The sequence below is a fragment of the Psilocybe cubensis genome, chromosome 3 (genome assembly GCF_017499595.1).
Source record: "Psilocybe cubensis strain MGC-MH-2018 chromosome 3, whole genome shotgun sequence".
Lineage (NCBI taxonomy): Eukaryota > Fungi > Basidiomycota > Agaricomycetes > Agaricales > Agrocybaceae > Psilocybe > Psilocybe cubensis.
In genome coordinates this window covers 1,880,361-1,900,411 of record NC_063001.1, presented here as the reverse complement: position 1 = coordinate 1,900,411, position 20,051 = coordinate 1,880,361, and the positions used below count along the sequence as shown (strand labels likewise).

The 20,051-nt window shown below is 45.7% G+C and overlaps 7 protein-coding genes across 7 annotated transcripts; 3 read left to right on the top strand and 4 right to left on the bottom strand.

Moving 5' to 3' along the window:
* Positions 1 to 487: 487 nt before the first annotated feature.
* On the top strand, positions 488 to 2,458 carry JR316_0003395 (uncharacterized protein; the record flags this gene model as incomplete). Its single annotated transcript, XM_047889168.1, has 1 exon — positions 488 to 2,458. One exon carries the CDS (start codon positions 488 to 490, stop codon positions 2,456 to 2,458), a length of 1,971 nt encoding a protein of 656 aa, XP_047751542.1.
* Positions 2,459 to 2,705: 247 nt separating this feature from the next.
* JR316_0003394 (UDP-galactose transporter) lies at positions 2,706 to 4,189 on the top strand (the record flags this gene model as incomplete). Its single annotated transcript, XM_047889167.1, has 3 exons — positions 2,706 to 2,857; positions 2,922 to 3,229; positions 3,282 to 4,189. The coding sequence occupies 3 exons, from the start codon at positions 2,706 to 2,708 to the stop codon at positions 4,187 to 4,189; spliced, it is 1,368 nt and encodes a 455-aa protein (XP_047751541.1).
* A 380-nt stretch (positions 4,190 to 4,569) lies between these two features.
* Positions 4,570 to 8,967, bottom strand: JR316_0003393 (NAD(P) transhydrogenase, mitochondrial; the record flags this gene model as incomplete). Its single annotated transcript, XM_047889166.1, has 21 exons — positions 4,570 to 4,607; positions 4,665 to 4,739; positions 4,793 to 4,865; positions 4,922 to 5,037; positions 5,090 to 5,168; positions 5,218 to 5,307; positions 5,362 to 5,514; positions 5,571 to 5,650; positions 5,856 to 6,443; positions 6,507 to 6,647; positions 6,697 to 6,844; positions 6,904 to 6,973; positions 7,026 to 7,404; positions 7,458 to 7,620; positions 7,672 to 7,887; positions 7,950 to 8,012; positions 8,063 to 8,099; positions 8,135 to 8,224; positions 8,279 to 8,328; positions 8,382 to 8,792; positions 8,962 to 8,967. 21 exons carry the CDS (start codon positions 8,965 to 8,967, stop codon positions 4,570 to 4,572), a joined length of 3,066 nt encoding a protein of 1,021 aa, XP_047751540.1.
* Positions 8,968 to 10,444: 1,477 nt separating this feature from the next.
* JR316_0003392 (Communesin biosynthesis cluster-specific transcription factor cnsN) lies at positions 10,445 to 11,702 on the bottom strand (the record flags this gene model as incomplete). The annotated part of the gene is made up of 5 exons (XM_047889165.1): positions 10,445 to 10,735; positions 10,801 to 10,987; positions 11,041 to 11,131; positions 11,181 to 11,546; positions 11,600 to 11,702. The coding sequence occupies 5 exons, from the start codon at positions 11,700 to 11,702 to the stop codon at positions 10,445 to 10,447; spliced, it is 1,038 nt and encodes a 345-aa protein (XP_047751539.1).
* An 834-nt stretch (positions 11,703 to 12,536) lies between these two features.
* On the bottom strand, positions 12,537 to 13,706 carry JR316_0003391 (tRNA pseudouridine synthase 4; the record flags this gene model as incomplete). The annotated part of the gene is made up of 4 exons (XM_047889164.1): positions 12,537 to 13,074; positions 13,135 to 13,289; positions 13,339 to 13,394; positions 13,451 to 13,706. The coding sequence occupies 4 exons, from the start codon at positions 13,704 to 13,706 to the stop codon at positions 12,537 to 12,539; spliced, it is 1,005 nt and encodes a 334-aa protein (XP_047751538.1).
* Positions 13,707 to 14,550: 844 nt separating this feature from the next.
* JR316_0003390 (WSC domain-containing protein) lies at positions 14,551 to 16,681 on the top strand (the record flags this gene model as incomplete). Its single annotated transcript, XM_047889163.1, has 7 exons — positions 14,551 to 14,763; positions 14,818 to 14,904; positions 14,959 to 15,025; positions 15,078 to 15,399; positions 15,458 to 15,571; positions 15,629 to 15,803; positions 15,854 to 16,681. The coding sequence occupies 7 exons, from the start codon at positions 14,551 to 14,553 to the stop codon at positions 16,679 to 16,681; spliced, it is 1,806 nt and encodes a 601-aa protein (XP_047751537.1).
* Positions 16,682 to 17,753: 1,072 nt separating this feature from the next.
* On the bottom strand, positions 17,754 to 19,642 carry JR316_0003389 (Cleavage polyadenylation factor subunit clp1; the record flags this gene model as incomplete). Its single annotated transcript, XM_047889162.1, has 9 exons — positions 17,754 to 17,862; positions 17,918 to 18,119; positions 18,175 to 18,373; positions 18,428 to 18,528; positions 18,580 to 18,687; positions 18,742 to 18,988; positions 19,036 to 19,310; positions 19,364 to 19,481; positions 19,544 to 19,642. The coding sequence occupies 9 exons, from the start codon at positions 19,640 to 19,642 to the stop codon at positions 17,754 to 17,756; spliced, it is 1,458 nt and encodes a 485-aa protein (XP_047751536.1).
* Between the last annotated feature and the right edge of the window lie 409 nt (positions 19,643 to 20,051).

Below are 20,051 nucleotides of genomic sequence, written 5' to 3'. Positions count from 1 at the left end.
TGGTTGCAGAACCTGGCAGCTGAGTTGTGGAAAGAGGAAAAAGGGTCGAGATCGGCGAAGCCGCCCGTTGAACAGTAAAATTGTACGTAAAGGTACTGGTTTTGAGTAGATGAGGCTGTACGAAGACTGAAGCGAGAAAAAATGAAATTCCGAGAGAAGAGATAGTAAAGTTATAGATAGTAAGAGAGTTCAGCGCGTCCAACATGAACGCGACCAAGTTGTGCCCGGCGTCGACACCGAGGACTTGCTAACTTGAACCGATCCCTAATTTGGATAACGTAAGGAACGATCACGTGTCTTATGTATGTCGCGTCTTCGACATACTTGGCACTGCCACGACTCTTCGACGCTTGTACTGTAAGTCTGTATTCCACCTCTCTTTTAAATAATCTTGCGCTGGTCGCCTTGTTTCTGCTCGCTATTAAGTTGATATTGCTTCACAACCATGCCATCCCGTCGAAGGACACGGCGTGTTGCTCGCCCAGTGATGCGTTTCTCTCAGAGAATCAACGCCGCTCGCCATCAGAAGAGCAAGCCCCAAGGGTCTCATAAACCTCGCTTGGTCCGCCGTTTACGCAGGAAACTGGAAAACACAAGGACACGCTCAAAGCCTAATGATCTTCACGTTTCTAGTCACACAAATAAAAATACACCATTGAAGATTTCCGCTGTTCGTGTTCCTCACAGTGATACCATTGCGGCAGTCTCTAGGAGTACAACTTTCTATGGAGTCGCTGCTGCTGAGATTACTGCCATTCCAATACCCCTGCAGCAAACAAGTACCAACGTAACCAACACCGTTGGCGCTGGGTCTCCACTCCTTGGGGCAATATCTAGTGACATTATAATAACGGGCACTCCTGCACCTACTACTCCCACTCTGGTAACCCGTCCTTCTAAATTGACTCCTGCTAGGGCTACATTTTCTGCTCTTCCTCCCCTTTTGTCTGCGCTCCTACCGTCGTCGACGGTCACGACTACTGAATTTACAAGGGTGTCTTTTCCATCCGAAACACTTCAGTTAAATCCTAGCAGCAGCAGCCAACCTGAAAATATAAAGTCGCATCAAATCACGGTCGTTGTCATAGTGCTTCTTTCTGTCGGCTCTGCACTTCTTCTTCTCGGTGTTTGTTTGATAGTAAAAATATGTACTCGTCCAACCCGGCAACCTAGACCTACTCCCTCTCTTCCAGTAATGAAGGATGTCGAAGCCGACGAAGATTACTTGGAAACTGTAGAGTCACCTCTCTTTGGAGGAGAAGCTAGAATGTCTTCCATGGCTGGCAATAATGCTCCGACTTGGAACTGGATACAATACCCTCATGCGCCGGAAGTGCAGTCTCATGCTACTCGTGCTTCACAGGATGTCAGCTCATGCCCCCGAGCTTTAAATTATCCAATCCAGCACCCGGCACCAGTGGCTGATACGACCCCTCTGGCACACGAAAACGGAATTGTTTTCGCGCAATCTTCGCAGAATGTTCCTAATGCCACTGCCACTACCAACAAACGGTTTTCTACGTCGTCAAACTTATTTGGCAAAACCTCGATTGATTCTGCACCACAAAGTAACGAAGATCGCCAGGAAACGCAATTCACAGCAGATGGTCACGATATTATGAAGCGTTCCAAGTCCAAGGCAAGCGATCGAAGGAGTCGACAAATTGAAGCAAAAAAACAGAGAGAATCCACAAGTTCATTTGTTGGTCTGGCTTATGATTCAGCAGATGTGGCATCTCCTGCCCAAGTGGAATATATCCAACCTCAAGACACACCTGTAGCGGAGAATTTTGAAGGACGAGCGAAGGTCAGATCTGGGTATTTCGCGGCTGGAGCGTATCCCCGTATCTCGACCTTACCCAGTGCAACGTATTCGATTGCAACAGCCACAAGGATAAATGTTGCCCAAAGGAATTCGTTTTCTAAGGAAAAATTTTCGTTACAAAGGTCGAATTCAAAAAGGATAAGAGATACTCAGGCCTTGACATATGCATTAGGATTAGCATCCCCGAAGACAGATGCTGTGTACGGAGTCACTTCGCCTCAACCAACAATATATCCTGATGATTCGATGAGCGTTGTGGAGGCCAGGCGACCCAAGAAACGGGGCGCCATGGCCGATAAAAGGACAGTGGAGCCCGTTCCGGATGTTCCAGTCATTTTACCAACCCAAATGGTAGGAAGTAAGAGCAATGGCTCGTTAACTTCAATGAATTTTGGAGCGAGCCAGATGTCTTTGACGAACCTGGTGCTGGAACAGGCTTCAGAGCAGCATGAACCCCAAGTTCATAAGACAGATAAACCTCCCCGTGTGCCGTCACCACCGCCGCTGCCATCGTTAACCCAAATGGCCTTAGCTCACAGTAATCCAGAAGCGTATGCGAACTACAGGAGTCCTACATATAGTTTATATGGCTTATACGAAGGTGTTTCGGACAGAAAGAGCGTCGTCAGATAAAGAGTGCGGCGAATTATAAGACTGCAAGATTAGTTGCTTTTCCGGGTAGTACACACATGTATATGTCTAGCACAAACTATGGGAACACGTCAGATTTGTACGTTATACAACGTAACCTTAAATCTGACAGGAGAAAAAAAGTGATCGAGACGCATTAGGAAAAGGCTTGGACGCTGCGCAATCAACAACTATTAGAACGACCGCCCCAGATCAAATCCTGGTTGCCTCTTAACCTCCTATTTATCTCATGTCCAACCCACACCTGCCTCAGCTCAGTATAAGTCTGAAGGCAAAGGACAATGACGATCGCGACTCGGACATCGAGCTCGCCATGACGAATAATCCTCCTCCAACCCAATCCCTCCCGTCGCTATGGGGCATACCCCTCAAGTACCTCTCGTCAGTACTGTAGAATGTCGTTGAATGCTTAAACGTGAAGCTGAAATATCGTACTGTTCTACAGATTGGTAACTCTGGCGGTTCAAAATTCAGCACTCACTATCATCATGCACTATTCTCGCGTCTCTACTCCACCTTCACGTACCTATTCCGCAGCAACGGCTGTTTTAATGAACGAAATTTTGAAAGGGACAATCTCCCTTCTTATTGCATTTGCTCGTATCGAATCCCCTTCTGCGTATGAAGTGGGGCAAGTCTCTCACATATCTCAGCGGTCGCTCGTCAATCGCCTATCTGTCCGCCTCCGGAAGTTGTCGAAGGAAATATTCAGTCAAGATTGCTGGAAGCTGTCAATTCCCGCTATTCTCTACGGTAATTCTCCCTTTATATCTGTCATGGCTCTCGTTAGTAACATTCCAGCTAGTCATCCAAAATAATCTGCAATACGTGGCTGCATCCAATCTAGAGGCTGCCACATTTCAAGTGACCTATCAAATGAAGATATTAACGACAGCAGCATTTTCCGTCTTGCTTTTACGCAAGAAACTATCGACAGCCCAATGGATATCATTGTTGTTCCTTGCTATCGGTGTTGGAATCGTTCAAATCCAATCCGGCGTGGATAAATCGGCTTCGGTGGCTCCATCAACAAACGTTGTTGCGCACTCAATGAATCCTATGAAGGGCTTCTTAGCCGTCTTTGCTGCCTGCTTTACGTCTGGCCTTGCTGGCGTATACTTTGAGATGGTTCTTAAGAACTCTCAGGCCGATCTCTGGGTTCGCAATGTGCAACTTTCCCTATTTTCACTTCTGCCCGCACTCGCACCTATTATTTTCGACCAACAAAGCAATGGTGCCCAAATCGGAAAAAGCCTTACTTCTTCATTATTTGAGAATTTCGGAGCATGGGCATGGGCAACCGTCTGGGTTCAAGTTTTGGGTGGGCTGGTAACAGCCATGGTCATCAAATACTCCGACAACATTCTCAAAGGCTTTGCCACCAGTCTCAGCATTGTCATCTCTTTCCTGGCTTCAGTGGCTCTGTTCAATTTCCAAATGACCATCACCTTCGTGCTTGGATCTGTTATCGTCCTCATTGCCACATGGCTTTACAACCAACATCCAGCTCGTATTAATCTCGCCATCAATAAGGATTCGTGGATGTGGCTCAAAAACGAAAAGAAAGACGAACACCCTCTCACGTCCACGCAACCACACTATGTCAACCTTTCTGCCATCTCTTCAACAACATCCTTGTCCTCCATGTCTTCATCATTAGTTGCAACGCCAAACCCACCAGAGTCTGAAACAAGATCGTTTATTATTCGATAATAAAGACAACCTATGGACTTCCTATCTTTAGTGTTTGACCAACTCCCTAATCTTATAGTTTAACACTTCACGCGCAATTTTCTATCATACCCAGGATCTTTCATTGGTTAGAAGATGATGGACTTGTTGATAATTATGACCAGATATGACCAACGAATCTTAAGTAATACGTAGCACTTTGAATACAGACTGATTAGAGATTTCTTTTGAGACGGTGTGAAGCACAATAATCCAAGCAAATGTGTATAATTGTAGAAGCGCAGTTAGATTCATTCTTTCAATAGATTGCAGAGTCGCAACTACATTGGTCAAAAACGGTTGGACAAATAAAAATACAAACATCCAGCTAACATGGTATATACAAGATTTCGGTAAGAAATTTACTTCCCAAAGCGAGTTTCGAGACTGCGCTTGATGGCTGATTAAGTGGCACTGATTAGATACGTTCACTCATTAAAACTGTAGTGAGGTTTACCTTCGCAAGTATCTTTTGCGTCTCCAAATAACATCTTGGTTCCCGGCATATAGAACATCGGATTAGGTACATCGGCTGTGCTTTCATTAGCCATAATACCCTGCATAGCATGTTGCTAAATTACGGACCATAGCCACTAGCAAGTCCTCGCTTCATCACGATGACTTGTTTGCTTTTCCATGCATGGAGGACGGGCATACCCTTTACATGGTTTATAAAATCAATCCATGCCATCTGGTTAGCAAATATAGACATACCGCAATGGCCGAACCAGGTTCTAATGCAATCGGATTTACTGTATCATTGGCCCCAATGACCAAAGTGACGTCGGTGTCCTTGAAGTCATCGTTTATCTCGTCCATTTCGAGAACAACTAGAATATTATAAGACTGTGTAAACGCATTGTGATATGGGAGATGACGTACTATCGTATGGCACTGATGCTTCTGCTAGCAGCACATTACACTGCCCGGGCATTCGGCCTGCCACTGGATGGATGGCGAACTAAAGACAGATGTAATCCAGAGGTAAGAATATTAGTCAGAAAACTCACGCGGACTGTGATGCCCTTTGATCGCAGCATAGCGGTGATTTCTGATATAGCATACTGTGCTTTCGCTACTGCCATTCCATAACCAACCACCTAGAGGTTCCTCCACATTAACAACATAGTCCCCCTATTGTCAAAAGCACATACTAATATAACACTATCTGCATTCGCCAACGCGTCGGCTGTATCATCCACCGTTGTTTTGGTGATCGTTCCTTCGATTTTATGAGCTTCAGTAGATACAGGCGCACTTATTCCTCCAAAGAGGACATTCGTGAGGGATCGGTTCATGGCAATACACTGTTTGCACATCGAATGAGGATGGGTTTCGGCTTGATAGTGATGAAATAACTAACCATAATGTAAGACAAAATTGAACCACTAACACCAATAAGGGAACCGACGGAGACCAGTAGTGGATTGTCCAACATAAAACCTGTGTATACATTAACAAGTGGGAATCGATGAATAGATATGGTTCAACCTTCAGCCACAAGGGCGAACCCCCTGTAAACATAATTGTAGATGCATTAATAAAATAGAGCATTGAGACTTACGAATATGCATTTAAAACAGTAATCACAACGGCTAGTGCAAAGAAGCATTAGAATGGTCACAGGAGTTGGCCCCAAAACACATACGCATATCCGCTCCTCCAATAGCTGCTGTTGTAGTGTACCCTTTTAAGAAACTGAGAACTGTACTAGCGCCCAGGAACGAAGCTGCTACCAAGGGCGTGGGGGTTGCCATAGTCAAAAACCCTGCCATTGTGGCTGCATTGGCACCAAGCAAGCTGACGTTAACAAGGTGTTTTCCAGGGAGAACAAGGGGTTTGCTGGACATTTTCGCAGCCAATTTGAGGAACGCCACGATTGATCCGGTGAATGTGATGCCTCCAATAACTACCCCAAGATACGCGGTGACCATATGAAGGGTGGACAAATGAGCAGTATCTTGAAGTACGCTTCCTATACTTGTTAAAACAGCAGAGAGACCGACAATAGAGTGAAGTAGTGCAACGGTCTGTGGTAACTCTGTCGCAGTTACACGCCTGCCTATGATGGACCCGACAATGCCTCCAATAGTGGCAACTCCAGCGAATTGTGCAATGACTTCAGGTGGGAAGCCAACGGCGGCCAACGAGGCGAGAACACCAGAGCTGACACCTAGAATTCCGAGAGCATTTCCTTGCCTTGCAGTTGTCTGCGATCCCAATCCAGAAAGAGAGCCTAAGAAAAGTGAACAATGATCAGATACCCAAGATACCAGCCTTCTCCGTTTATATAACTAACCAATGCAAAGAATACTGCTGGCCAAATAGCCGGCTTGAACGAGGCCTGCCATACCAGTGCTAGCTGCTGCTAGGAATCCTCCTGTAAATACCACTCCAGGAATAGCATATAACCAAGAATACTCGGGAGGATCAGTCGGCCCTAAGGAGAAATTTGAGCTAGGGCGGATCATGTAGGGACATTGTCTTACGTTTGAACATGTCCAGCATCCGTTTAGTTAAGATAAAACCACCAGCGACGTTCACACTTGCGAGCAGAACAGCGAGTGCTCCAAGAGCTTGAGGAACAGTCCCTGGTAGATATCCTCCGCCCATAACAAACATACCAGCAACGCCCACCTAATTGTAACCAGAGTTAGCGTCGATCTCCCTGAATTCAATTGCCAAAAAATACTCACCAAACCTGATATAGCATTTGTTACAGACATCAAAGGGGAGTGTAAAGCAGGTGCTACACCCCATACCACTCTGAAGGACAACATTAATTTTTAGAATAAGATGCAGAAATTGCAAAACATGCCTATATCCCACAAGACCAGCAAGACCGAAAGTAAAGAAACTGTCCATAAATGAAGTGCCCGTTGCTTTACCAAGGCCAACGATACCACCCATTCCAGCGGTCACAAGGGCGACCTCTCGGGACGCTTTTTGCCAAGGTGTGATAGCCTTGACGGTTTCTTCTACCTTTGCGGGTGGAGCGGCAACTGGGGGTGGCATTGTCCGTGGAACAGGGGGGAGAACACTGCCATTTTGCACGATGAGGGATCCTCGAACAACTTCATCCTTCAAATCAATCGAATATTTCCCGTCGCCACCAATTGAGAGCAAGAACTTGGTGATATTGTTGGAATACAACGTAGAAGACTGAGTTGGCAGTCTTGAAGGTAAGTCCGTGTATCCTAATTTACAAACCTCAACCGTGGATATTAACGTGACGTCTATTGAAACCTACCAATGATTGTTACGCCCGACTGGACGTTAAGTTCCCCGGGACGTGTTGCTTCACAGTTACCACCGGCTTCGGCGGCGAGGTCGACAATAACCGAGCCCTGCTTCATTGCTGCAATCATCTCATGAGTGATCAGCTTGGGAGCCGGCTGTCCAGGAATCAAAGCCTGGAAAAAGAAATCTAACAATTGCCAAAAGTATTGTTCATGTGAACTCACTGTAGTGATTACAATGTCGACGTCCTTGCACTGTTCCATAAAAAGAGCCATTTCAGCTGCAATAAATTCCTTGGACATGACCTTTGCGTAGCCGCCGCCGCCACCACCCTCCTCCTGTATATCAACTTCAATGAATTCGGCGCCCAGTGATTGAACCTGCTCCCGTGCAGCGGATCGTGTGTCAAAGCCTCTAACTATGGCCCCTAGACGTCTAGCCTGGTATGTACGGCGTCATGGTTAATGTCGTAATTCACATATACTCCGGCAAATTGACATACGGTTGCAATGGCGCTTAATCCAGCTACTCCGGCACCTATGACCAAAACTTTGCAAGGGGGGATCTAAATAAGGTGTAAGGGTAATGAACACCTGGACAGTCATATACACATACTTTTCTGTCTAACGTGTTAGATGGCACGAAGTCCATGCTTGCAAAGTGTTATATAGCAAATAATAGACATACCCTGCTGCTGTAACCTGTCCTGTAATGAATCTACCGAAATGATTAGATGCCTCTAAAACGGCTTTGTATCCCGCAATATTTGCCATAGAACTGAGAAACAAAGTAAATGATATGGCAAAGGTTTAGGGTTTGAAAAGGCCTGACCTGAGTGCGTCGAAAACCTGTGCTCGGGAAATTCTAGGTATCATATCCATCTGAAAGATAGTTCAAGGTCTGCAATTACTTTCATCGTGATTTTCGTACATACCGCAAATGCGTCGACTTTCCGTGCAGCTAAAGCATCAACGACAGGTTTGTTTTGCGCTGGGTATAAGAAAGATATAATAGTGCTTCCTTCCTTTAGATGTTCTATTTCTTCTCCAAGTGTTGGTGCCCGGACTTTGAGCAAGATATCGGCAGATTTGTACAGTTCTTCCTGGGAGACCAAAGTTGCGCCAGCGGCAGCATATTGCTCGTCAAGAAACTGGGCCTCAGTGCCGGCATTGCGTTCAACCAGAACATTTCGGAATCCCTTTTTGCGCAACAAAGCAGCATTCTGTGGAGTGAGAGCAACCCTGCGTTCGTTTGGAAAGACTTCACGAGGAACTCCGACCGTAAGTGAGCTATAAGGAACTCCAGAGCCGTCAGACGGGGGTTTCTCCGAGATCGTATTAAAGGCCTTCAGTGTCGTATGAAAGCATCGAGAGCCTGCATAGCAGAGTGTTGTCAGTACGCTAACTCGGAATTCAGTGAACTGAAGTGTTGCCTCGAGATGCAAGAGCCACAACAATGGCCGACGCAACGCGACGACTCTTGCAAGGTAAATTCATCACAATGTAGGGCCTTACGCCCATGGGAGTATGAAAGAAAGGGAGATACTACGTGTCGCTGACAGGGGAAAGAGGGCTACGTTGCAAACAGGCGTTGGTTGTTGACTTTCTCAACCCCTCTGCCTCTCCTAGAACATGCAGTCACTTGAATTGATCTCAGGAGATTGCCGTCCTTCAACTTGAACAGGCAACCCCGGGCCGTCGGCCAAGGTAGTTTTACCCCACACTGCGATCAGGGCCTGATCGCATTGCAAATTCACATTAGCCTTGCCACGCTAACGCTATCGCACTTGTTACATTTTCAACTCCTTCTGTGTTCAGGTTCAATAGCTCAACTCAAAAATCTATCATGGACGACAAGTAGCATTGTAAGCCATGATCCTTGAATATGCTTCGGGTCATATCGCAATGAACATATCACGATCCATACAAACAACATTAGCGCCGTCACGGTTACCTTTATCACCCTGCACACAAAGTTTGCCAACCATACCACTGTCAAGCTTGACCATGTGCAAGAAACTAGATTAATACACACGCATGTCGATGATTTGTGATGCCTCTCACCCTTGAATTGACGAAAGACAATGCCAACATGTCCCTCTCCAGGATAAAGAGAGCGATTGATAAATCCCCGGAACCATGGATCATGTAAGCCTATTCAGGACCTTGGCGCGTCAGGTTCGTTACAGAGTTGTGCGTGTACTGTCAGTAATCTTGCTTTAAAGTCGCCCGCGTGGTCATTGATGAGAGGAGATTCCTTCCCCATATGGAAGGGGTACATTTAGCACAGGCAAATACTTACATGTACATATGTGCATTGGTTAGCGATCTACTACGTTTGTCCCATTTTAATGTATAGTCGTTTTCAGCATCCATTCTTGGAGCATGCATTACTCATATCTTCGTGGACACTGTTCAGCATGGCTGCTGGAAGGAAGAACGCCGATTGTCAACAATGGTCGCACAAGTCCAGTGTCACAGTAAGGGCTCTGGACGATATGTACGATACTGTTTTTCTCAAGCCATTTGCGGCAAACGAATGGGCCTCGTGTGTTGACGGTGACTTTGTGGCTCTTGGAAAAGTTAGCTGCAACCAAACTTGCATACGTAGATAGGTTCAACGTAGAAGCAACAAATTTCGTTGCACTTCCTGTTGTCTTCAATTCTTATGAATCTGTTGTTTCGATCGGGATCAAAAGGCTACAGAGCTGAAGAGAGCATATCGAACATCATATCTGAAGTCTCGTTGGCCGACTTAATCCTAAACGTCTGAGAAAAATGAGGCGATGTGAATGACAGATATTGAATGAAGATTGGAACATTATACAAGAAGATAATCATTGCAAAACTGAAGAACTTGAACCAAATGGGGCTTCACTCATCATATCCGACTTCGCAGTGCATAATCTCGAAACTGAACTTAAGACAATGAGCATCATATGAGAACATAGCCAGCATTTAAGAATTTACCAATTGCCGTCAATGTCTTTACAGTAGTTCAAGCATGTACTTTTCCAATAAGTTCACGTTCTAGTTTGAGGGCAGCTTGTGTATCCGCGTGTTCCCAAAGAGCTTGTGCCGCAGCAGATTCAATAGGAGAAAGAGGCTTCCTTGGTAGACCTCCATATCCTTGTGTTCGTTCCAAAAGGTATTTCGTACCAGCAATTGAGGCCTTTGAGATAGTGAAGTCCGCCCGGGCAATTATTCCCTGGACACGCTGAGATTCGGCGAGAATGGACTGGTCCTTCTTCGAAGCTTCAGAAAGCTTGAATAAGTGCACAATAGCGTTCTACAAATAGCCAAGGTTTAGAATCAACATAAAAATAAACGAGCCGAGGAAAAGGCGCAACTTACTGGAAATAGATTTGCAAGACCAGTAATAGCGCCGTGGCCATTTGCATAGGAAGATGGGACCAGGAAATCGATATACCCGCCCAAAACAAGGAAAGGTGCATTATTATTCTTACGTGGGTGTAAAGCATAAAAAGATGGATCTGCAATGGCATCGGCAATTCTTGTGAGTTTCCCAACATTGGCGCAACTATCATCAATAAAGTGTCAGTAGTCTACCATTGTATGAATGAACAAACGCACGTGAGTTTAACTCCACAGATATTAGGACACTCTCTGGCAAGTTCTGTTATTAGATCAGAGTCCAAATCAATCCCGCCGCTTGCCCCAGGATCTGCAATGTGGTGTAAATGAGAGAAATATTTCCATTATAGAAGACATACAGTTATAGATCATCACTGGAATTGGACTTTTCTCGGAGACCTCAACAAAGTAAGCCTTCAATGCAGCTCTGTTATTTGCCAACGCAGCAGCAAAGTATCCGCTCGCAATGACAATACAATAATCAGCACCGGCTGCTGCTGCCTCGTTCGTAAGCTCTAGCGTCTCTCTTGTACTCCCCGCCCCAGTACCGGCAATGATAGGGACTTGTCCGAAACCTGCGTTGTCGAGCGCTTTCCGGGCCGCGTGAATGAGTTTCACCCTTTCGGAGTGAGATAAATGGATTGCTTCTCCCATGGAACCTGCAATGAGAGGTCCCACTCCTGCAGCTGCAAGACGTGTAACATGAGACTCAAAGGTAGGAATGTCTGATAGGAAAATTGTGAGGCTCAAGAACAAAGTAATTGTCGAAAAACCAAACCCAGATCTTCAGAATCCGGTGCAAAAAAGGTAAGAATGGGGGCATATATCCCAGCCCTCAGCGGACGGATTGTTGTACTTGGATGATAGCCGTTGGCAGCCATAGTGTATACAAGGTGTTGACTTTGGTTGGGAGTTACAATCGCATTCGTTCTCGCCATAAACGAAGTATATAAACCTCCAGAATTCGGACCGGAATACACGGGCCGATGTTCATCCTTTGACCCTTCCGGTCCGTTTTCGGATTTACAGACTGGCCGAAAGAAAGTACGCTCTTCTCATATCAGGGAGAAGTACCCGGGGTTGTTGTCCTCGGAGACGTCAGGTGAGAGAGAGAGGCCTTTAAATTCATTTACATACGAGCGAAATTGCCTATTGATGGTTATTATGCACAGGTATCTTCATGTTCCTGACTGGTGCAAATACTGCCAGTGTCTTACGTTAAAAATCTTCATCGAATTCTTGCAAGCTAGGCAGTCTGTTACAGGTACTCACCACCTTTCAAATTCATGAAACAATGACCTCGACAGAAAGCCAAAATCAGTTTTCATTCATGCAGAAGGAAAGAGGGTTTGCATTGCCCGAACGGAGCTGTCATTTATAGTGCTGCTATACTGTGGCCCGTCAGCAGTAGCCTATGAGCTTCAGATGATCGTCTGGTTGGAGCAAAAGAGACCTTCTTTGATTATAGACAATACGGGCACGGGTCTCTATTGGGCTTCCAAGTAGTCAAGTCACAAGTGGAGGGTCACGGAAACGAACTTCTCGTTATCGCTGTTCTCACAGCAACACTCTCAATTGCCATGTCAGAAGTTATTCCTAGGGTCATTGAGCGTTGGACTGTGCCAGCTCAGAAAGTGGCGATATTATACGGAGGATTCTCCTTGGAGGAGACAACGATGCCTAGTTGACATGGGGTCAAAAACGGGATGAAGTTTTCAAACAATTTCCAGATGTTTGATGACTTCCCTTTCCCATTCCGTCCAGCCGTCTTCGTCAACGTCACCGACATCAGCCAATGCCCTTTCAAAGATTTCCCATGGGATACATCCACGGTCGCCGTCTTCGACAGGGTCAAGGACAAATCTTCCTTGACGCGAGCGTGTCAAGGTGACGACATGCCCAGCGGAATCGATGGCATGTGCAAGGTCATGGACAATAGATCGGACATACGTTCCTCCAGAAACCTTCATTTTCAAAACGAAAGCAGATGGAGATTGGCCGTCTGTCACAATTTCTGGCTCATCTTTGAGTACTGAATCATCCTGAATGCTTCGAAGCGCGACTTCTAGCGCCTTCTTCTCGTCGGCGGTGAGCTGCTTTTCTGGCCAAGAAAAGGAGTGATCGTGGCCTAGCCATTTTACAAGCACCAGTGAGTCAACAGTAACCTGACGTTCTTCAATGGGTCGTGGAAGAGGAAGTCCCTTGCGAGCATATTCATACAGAGGCTTTCCGTCCATCTTTAAGGCTGAAAATCTGGAGTAGATATGACATTAGGTCGTTATTGTGATTATTGAGAGAACATCATTTACTTACATAGGAGGAACCTGTTTTATTTCACCTATGAATTTGGGAATTGTGGCTTCTACCTGCTCTTTGGTGACATGCTTCCAAGGTGCCAGTCTTACACGGGCGCCTTCACTGTCGTAGCTATCTGTTTCACATCCAAGCAAGCATGTCGTTTGATATTCCTACAAGCGGCTGGGTGAGTTTGCAACGAAGTTGGCAATTGGCCTTTACCTTAGTGCAGCCGAGGAATTCATTTAGCTTTTTGGTACCCTTTCCAACTCCAATGACTGCAACAAAAAATTATCAATAAACATTAGAAAGGACATTCTATCGAATAACTGACCTAAAACGCCGTCTGCTAACGGATCAAGAGTTCCACCTTGTCCAACTTTGATCGCCTCACGGCCGTGCTTTCCGCGACGACGATCTATCTTCTTACCCTTCATTTTTTCCAGCTTGTCTGCATCGACGAATAGCTTTGAGCGGGCGAGCAGTAGCTGAATATCATTTACAATAGACATGCTGGTCGGTCCAGAAGGTTTGATTACGCCGAAGAGCCCTGATACGGGATATGAAGATGAAGCAGTAGCCTTTGGCATGATGGTATGTTGGCGTCGGGTAAAGGACAAGAAAATGGCTTTACTGGCACCCGACTGTTTTAATCGAGTATGAAAGAGCGAACAATCGGCAAGGCGGGTAAAAAGTGTCTGAACAGAAGGTCGACCTAAGCAACTCTGCATGAAAAAGAAATGAGTGGATTTGAATTGTTCAAGATGGAAGTTTTTTTCGCCTGGTTCACGTGGGAGGGTTAATTAACACTGCTGGCGCTGATACATATTTGATAGAAAAATATGTATTGGTAATTATGTTTCCTGTTGGTTTTTGACGTATTTTTCTCGTATAAAGAGTTCGGGGTTACCCAATTAGGGAAGCCCGAAGTCTATATTCCAATAAAATACGTCAAAAAAATGTAGGAAACATAATTATTGGGTCTTATTTTCTTTGAAAATATGTATGAGCGCCAGCGGTGTAACTAGATAGATTAGATAAGCACACTGTATTGTCGCGACTCGCATGGCCTTTGCATACAATCCATTTCAATCGTCCAACTCGCGGGACTGCTGAGGGTTGTGGTTCATCGTCGATAACCTAGGGAGTGGGGAGCAGAAGCTGCTGCTGTCAAGACGTATCCCTGGAAAATCGGAAAAAGCGTGAAACTTGGCCTGTTTTGTTTCAAAGCCCCGTTGCTGCCAATTATACGGTGCGTGCCGCAAGGAGCCGGCGGACAAACATCTGAGCCCGACAACTCCAGTGCTACTTTTAACTACCACCACCCTGCTTCGACTCCACCGTCCCGTCCCTCCTTTATGCATATCTAGCACGCTCCCTCATTCTACATCCCCGACTTTTACCTTGGATACCACGGATAATTTCCATTTTAATATGCGTTCCCATTTTGCATCTTCTATCTGCCTTCTATCTCTCGTTTCACCGCTTTCTTTTGCCTACACATGGCCATCGCCTCAGTATGACGCCCTAGAAGGTCTTCTGTTTGAAGGGAGGAGGTCCGACGGTTCTAGTTTGGCTTCCCTCGTTCACCCTTGCCGGAAGCGTGGCGCAACTCTAGCCTCTGTCCCTGCCGAATGGCTGCGATTTGTGAGCACTACTCGCACTGAACTGCCCAATAGTTTTGATTGAAATATCCAACAGGCATTCCACGACATGGCGACTCACAATGTCGACGATGGTACTGGTGGGTTGGATGGTTCAATTGTTTACGAATTAGGGCGGTCAGAGGTGAGCTTGGGCGAATATCCAGCTTCAGAGCCCTTGACATCCATATCCGTCTAGAACTTTGGCCTCGGCTTTAATCAGACTCTGAGCGACTTCGAGGCCTATCCAAACAAAATGGTTTCGCGTGCGTTTTCAGCACTTTTCCATGTGTCATGGTTCTAAAATTAACATCACAGGTGCTGATGTTATTGCTATTGGTGCTATCATGGCCGTCAACACCTGCGGGGGGCCCATCATTCCTTTCCGCGGCGGACGTATAGACAGCTGGGTCGCTGGTGGCACTGGTACACCTGAGCCTCAAGAGGACCTCGCCACGCACACAGAAAGCTTTAGAAAACAAGGTTTCAATCAGGCCGAGATGATCAAGCTCGTTGCTTGTGGGCATACTATGGGTGGAGTCAGGAGCTCCGATTTTCCGCAACTCGTCGCCCCCGACCCAAACTCTGTCAACCCAGTAATTGAAGACTTTGATACCACCATGGATTTTGACAACAAAGTGTATGTTTTTCCTCTACAAGGGTGATGCCAAGCACATGCCTCATTTGCTTCCTTCCAGTGTAACCGAATACCTCGATGGCACCACGCAGAATGTCCTTGTTATCAGTCCTAATAAAACTATGGTATCAGACCTGCGCATCTTTGAGGCTGACAACAACAGTACTATGCACAGGTGAATCCAGCTGTGTCTGTTAACTTTGATCCATGTCTCTAATCTTTATTGCCCTAGTCTTGCCGACTCTTCTGTATTTCAGTCAGAGTGCCAATCTATCTTGGCAAGAATGCTTGATACCGTACCTAAGGGGGTTACATTGACGGACGAAATAACTTTATTGCCTGCCAAAGTTACCGCATCCCAATTGACTTTCGAGCGAAATCAATTGGTTTACAAGACCTCTTTCCGTGTGAGTACCCTATCATCATTTATTGCCTTCCCACTGATATTTTGTACTAGCTTCTGCAACCTATTAACGCTACGGCCAACGCTAATCGTAATGTTACCTTATTCTGGTGTGACCGATACGGCGATAATATGAACTGCACTGGCAAAACAAATACAGCCTTGCCAGTCAAGACCCTCGTCGACGATCCAAATGTGTCTCCTATCACCAAAAGTCTTGGATACTATTTCCTCAACTACAACTTTATCGTGCCGATTGACTCTGCAGCATCCATCGCCAAATTTTGGTTTGAAGTCGATGAGCATGACGGTAGTAAGGTGACAACGTACAACAACGGAGGGAATGGTTATATTATCGATCAAGACCAGGTTTTATTTGTGCCAATGTCCAGTCATGTTACCGTCATCCCCAACACTACCTTTACGCAGACATACACCAACCGGGTAGGAGACGGTTATACCCGCCACTACGACCTAGTTGTTGCTGTACGGGACGGCACGAACCCCTCGCGGGTTTATGCGGAAGCTACGGATATGACTATTCAAAACTTCCCGTTTCCCCTCAACATGCAACTCGAGTTCACTGCGAACTCGTCAATACCTGGCCAGTCAGGATATTCATTTTATACTGCCACTGCCGATTCCTCCGGTGTGCAGATGAGCCTGGATGTACACGCAGATGCCGCTGGACAGACTTATACACAGACGTTCATGCAGACCCTAGTATTGGACAACGCTCCGTATGTTAAGCCTGGTACGGTTTCCGTGATCAGTACGAAAACAGCCGCTGCGGGCAGGTTAGAAGTATGGGGTACACTGCTTCTTCTCAGCGTTGTCTTCATGAACTTCAGGGGAGTGGCCTTGCTGGACTTGGTGCTCTGATTGAACGTACCCTCTGATTGCGGTATTAGTACGTATTACATGTAATGGACTATACTATCTACTGCTTTGGACTTTTTAGCCGCTATCATTACTCAATGGAATATTTATGACTCAAGATCTTGAGTTATCTTCCTCCGTCTATCTCACTTCCACTTGTAAAAGATGATCATGTACAACATAGTTACGACATGTAGGTAAGGTGAATGAAGTGATTTTCTTTATAAATATATGCGCCACATAATTTCACCGAAAATTACCACAAATGAACGTTTGCAGTATATATGCGGTCAGTAAATTTGTGGTTACTTCATTACTTGTATAGCGTTAACGAACTCCACCAATATCTCTTCAGGATGCATGCCTCGATTTCAGCAAAGGTAAGTAAACAATTTCGTTGTACAACTTGCCTGGACTCTATTTATGCTCTTTTATTGCATTTCTAAAGAATCAGGAGGCACGAAAGAAATTTTTAGAGTCTGAGATTGCTAGATTACAAGCACAGCTTGGGTACAAACACGAACTCACTTACACCACCGTTCGTCTCACGCTTTGCATCATACAGCGAAGGTGTAGATGCAGAGGTCATCGTCAAACGCCATATAGCATTGCTTCACAAGTATAACGAAACCAAAGACGCGACACAGGTACCGATTGTTGAGGCTCTTCCTTGCTACCCCATTCTCATAACAATTTTATTTAGATATTAATAGGAAGGGTGCGTGTCGTTGCATCGCTGCCCCCTCTACGATAATGATGAATGCTCGGCTGATATGGGAGAGCGCTGCAGCTTGCGTCGCTGAAACAAACCACCATTCGCCAGATACATGAGGAGTATGACTTGAAAGACGACGATTAGAATCGGATTTTGACGAAGCAATTTCTGGGTTGGCGGTTAACCGATATTGAGCCGACAGTTTGACCGTTGTTCTACCCCTAAAACGCCTACCTTTCTTCTTCAGATGCGAATACTGCACCATAGTATTCCATACTAAAAGATGACACAGAAAATAAGAAAGGGGATACGAATTGTATTAATTCCTTGATATGCCATTTTGAGACACCCTAATTGCTACTACTGATCCTGCCATTCGTAAGATCCAATGACGGCGGTCCTTCCAACGACACTCCCGCGGTTTGGAGCCAATACAGTCATTTTCTTTTTGGGTATATCAATATTCGTGCTGAAAGATTATAAGTAATGAGATGAGGTATTTTTTGTCGCTTGCAATAGCATACATTACTAAAAAACCAACAACCGTCAAGTCGAGAACTTCTTCGTCATATCGCTCGTTCTCGTCACGGTTGGGTGGGGCAAGGAGGGCAAGAACAGAGTTAAGAAGACCAGACCCCGGGGATGCGGGATCGACCAATACTGGCTGCATCTCCGATACTGTGCGAGCCGCACCTACGGGAAGTGCATCGGATGGAGCCATTGCATCTGCAAATCACTGGATTTGACGAACAGACATGGGCAAAAAATGGATACCACATACCAGACCCTACTCGATATATTTGCAGATCACCGAAGTTGATGACCGTAGACGATGGCGACAGGACAAGGTCGGTTAAATTTTCGCCACCCAATGTTCCATTCGTGATTCCGGTGGGGGCTTGGATAACTTGACCATACATGTATGTGTGCATTTCATAGTTGTGAACCCTCTCGCGATAGCTATAATCTACCTCAACAACCTACTACGATGTCATTTTTACTGATGTAGAGAAGGCGTATGAAAAAATACACACGCCACCTGATTTCGGAATCTTCACAACTGATAGCAGAGAGCCATAAGTGCGTTGCACCTCAACGTTAAGTTTCTCGTGCCCTACGACAATAATCATGTTGACTATTGCTAGCATAAGTAATTTATCATTAATTCGCGTGTGAGGCCACTAACTTTTAAATGCATCAACGCAGGCTTTAATTAATTTGTGTCGATGATTATTAGCAGTAGGGCCTGTTGCAAACGAAGATGGTGTGTCGACAATAAGACCCGAAGCTCTCCCTGCAGCAAAACATAATTATACAGAGAAGCTCAAATTATAATTCGCGATACTACCTTCGTTATCGAGTTCAAAACGGTCATTAATGTTATCTCCCAGGTTTCGTATCAATCTATCCATTAACAATGGGTTCCTCTTCGTTTCCGGGTGGCCATACCAATATGCCAATGGGAGGAGTGCATTAGAGGATAGCGATACAGGTGCTGTCGTCGCTGCGGACCCCAGGGGATTTGCAGCAGATGCTGTTGGGATGGGAGCATACACTGGGGCCACAGATATCGCTCCTGGTGCAGCCCAACCACCCTGATTCAATGTCAATGAAAGTCGATAATCCATTATAGCCAACATGCCTCGCTCGGATCAACATTCACAAGGAATGGTGACCACCCTTGACCAGCACGAACAGCATAGTTAGTGAGAATCTTGCAGACGGTAGTTTTGCCCGAATGCTCGGGACCAAGAACAAGCACCCTTGGAGGGTCGTACTTCGGTATGTCATGGGACGGAATCGGTGAACCACGTATTTGCCTAAGAGCGCGGACACGCATCTGCTCAAGAGCAATATGCAAATTTGCATAGGACCTCATAGGTGTCTCATCTGAGATGTATTCAGTCGATGGTTCACCTGTAACGTAGATAAACAATCGTTAAGGATCTTTTACCAAATCCGACAAGGACTTATCTCAATGACGCAGCCCTTCCATGTATACACTGCAGCTTTGCATTCAAAGCCGAAGAGATGTACCTTGCCCTCCGCTAACTCAAATCCAAAAATTTCGGCATGGCCTTGAACAAGCTATTGAAGTGTAAGCCAAAGTGATTTGTGTGATGACAGTCATTAATCTTGATTGGACAAACCTTGATTGCAAGAGATGCTCCAGGGTCGAGCTCAAATCTGTACTCTGATTCTGGTCCTAGCTCCCATCTTTTGGTCTCAGCAATTTTCTGTTCTGACATGTCGATTGATTCTTCACAATCTACAGAAAAAGTGTGCGAATCACACCAGTAGCTTGGAAACTGACAGCAGTTTGTGTTTTTCGACGGGTGTCTGGGTAGAAATCGGGACGATAGCTTTGAAAAAAGTTATTTTGGGGTTTGTATGTTCTGGCAACACTCAAGAATAAGGCCGCCCATCTTCGAGAACAGGGACTTGAATAACAAAGATTTGGCTCGAGCGTGGGAAACCGAATATTCACTGGCGCTTGCCTGTAATGCCAAGAGTCCCCTTGGAACATACTCTTCATCTTAACTTTAACGCTGGTGAAGTCAAATAGCCGCCGATAATGTCTTATCCCTTGTCGAAAAGCAAGTATCGCTCTCGTTTTGGGAGAATATATTTTCCCCTGTGTTCCGGTCGGCCTGATGT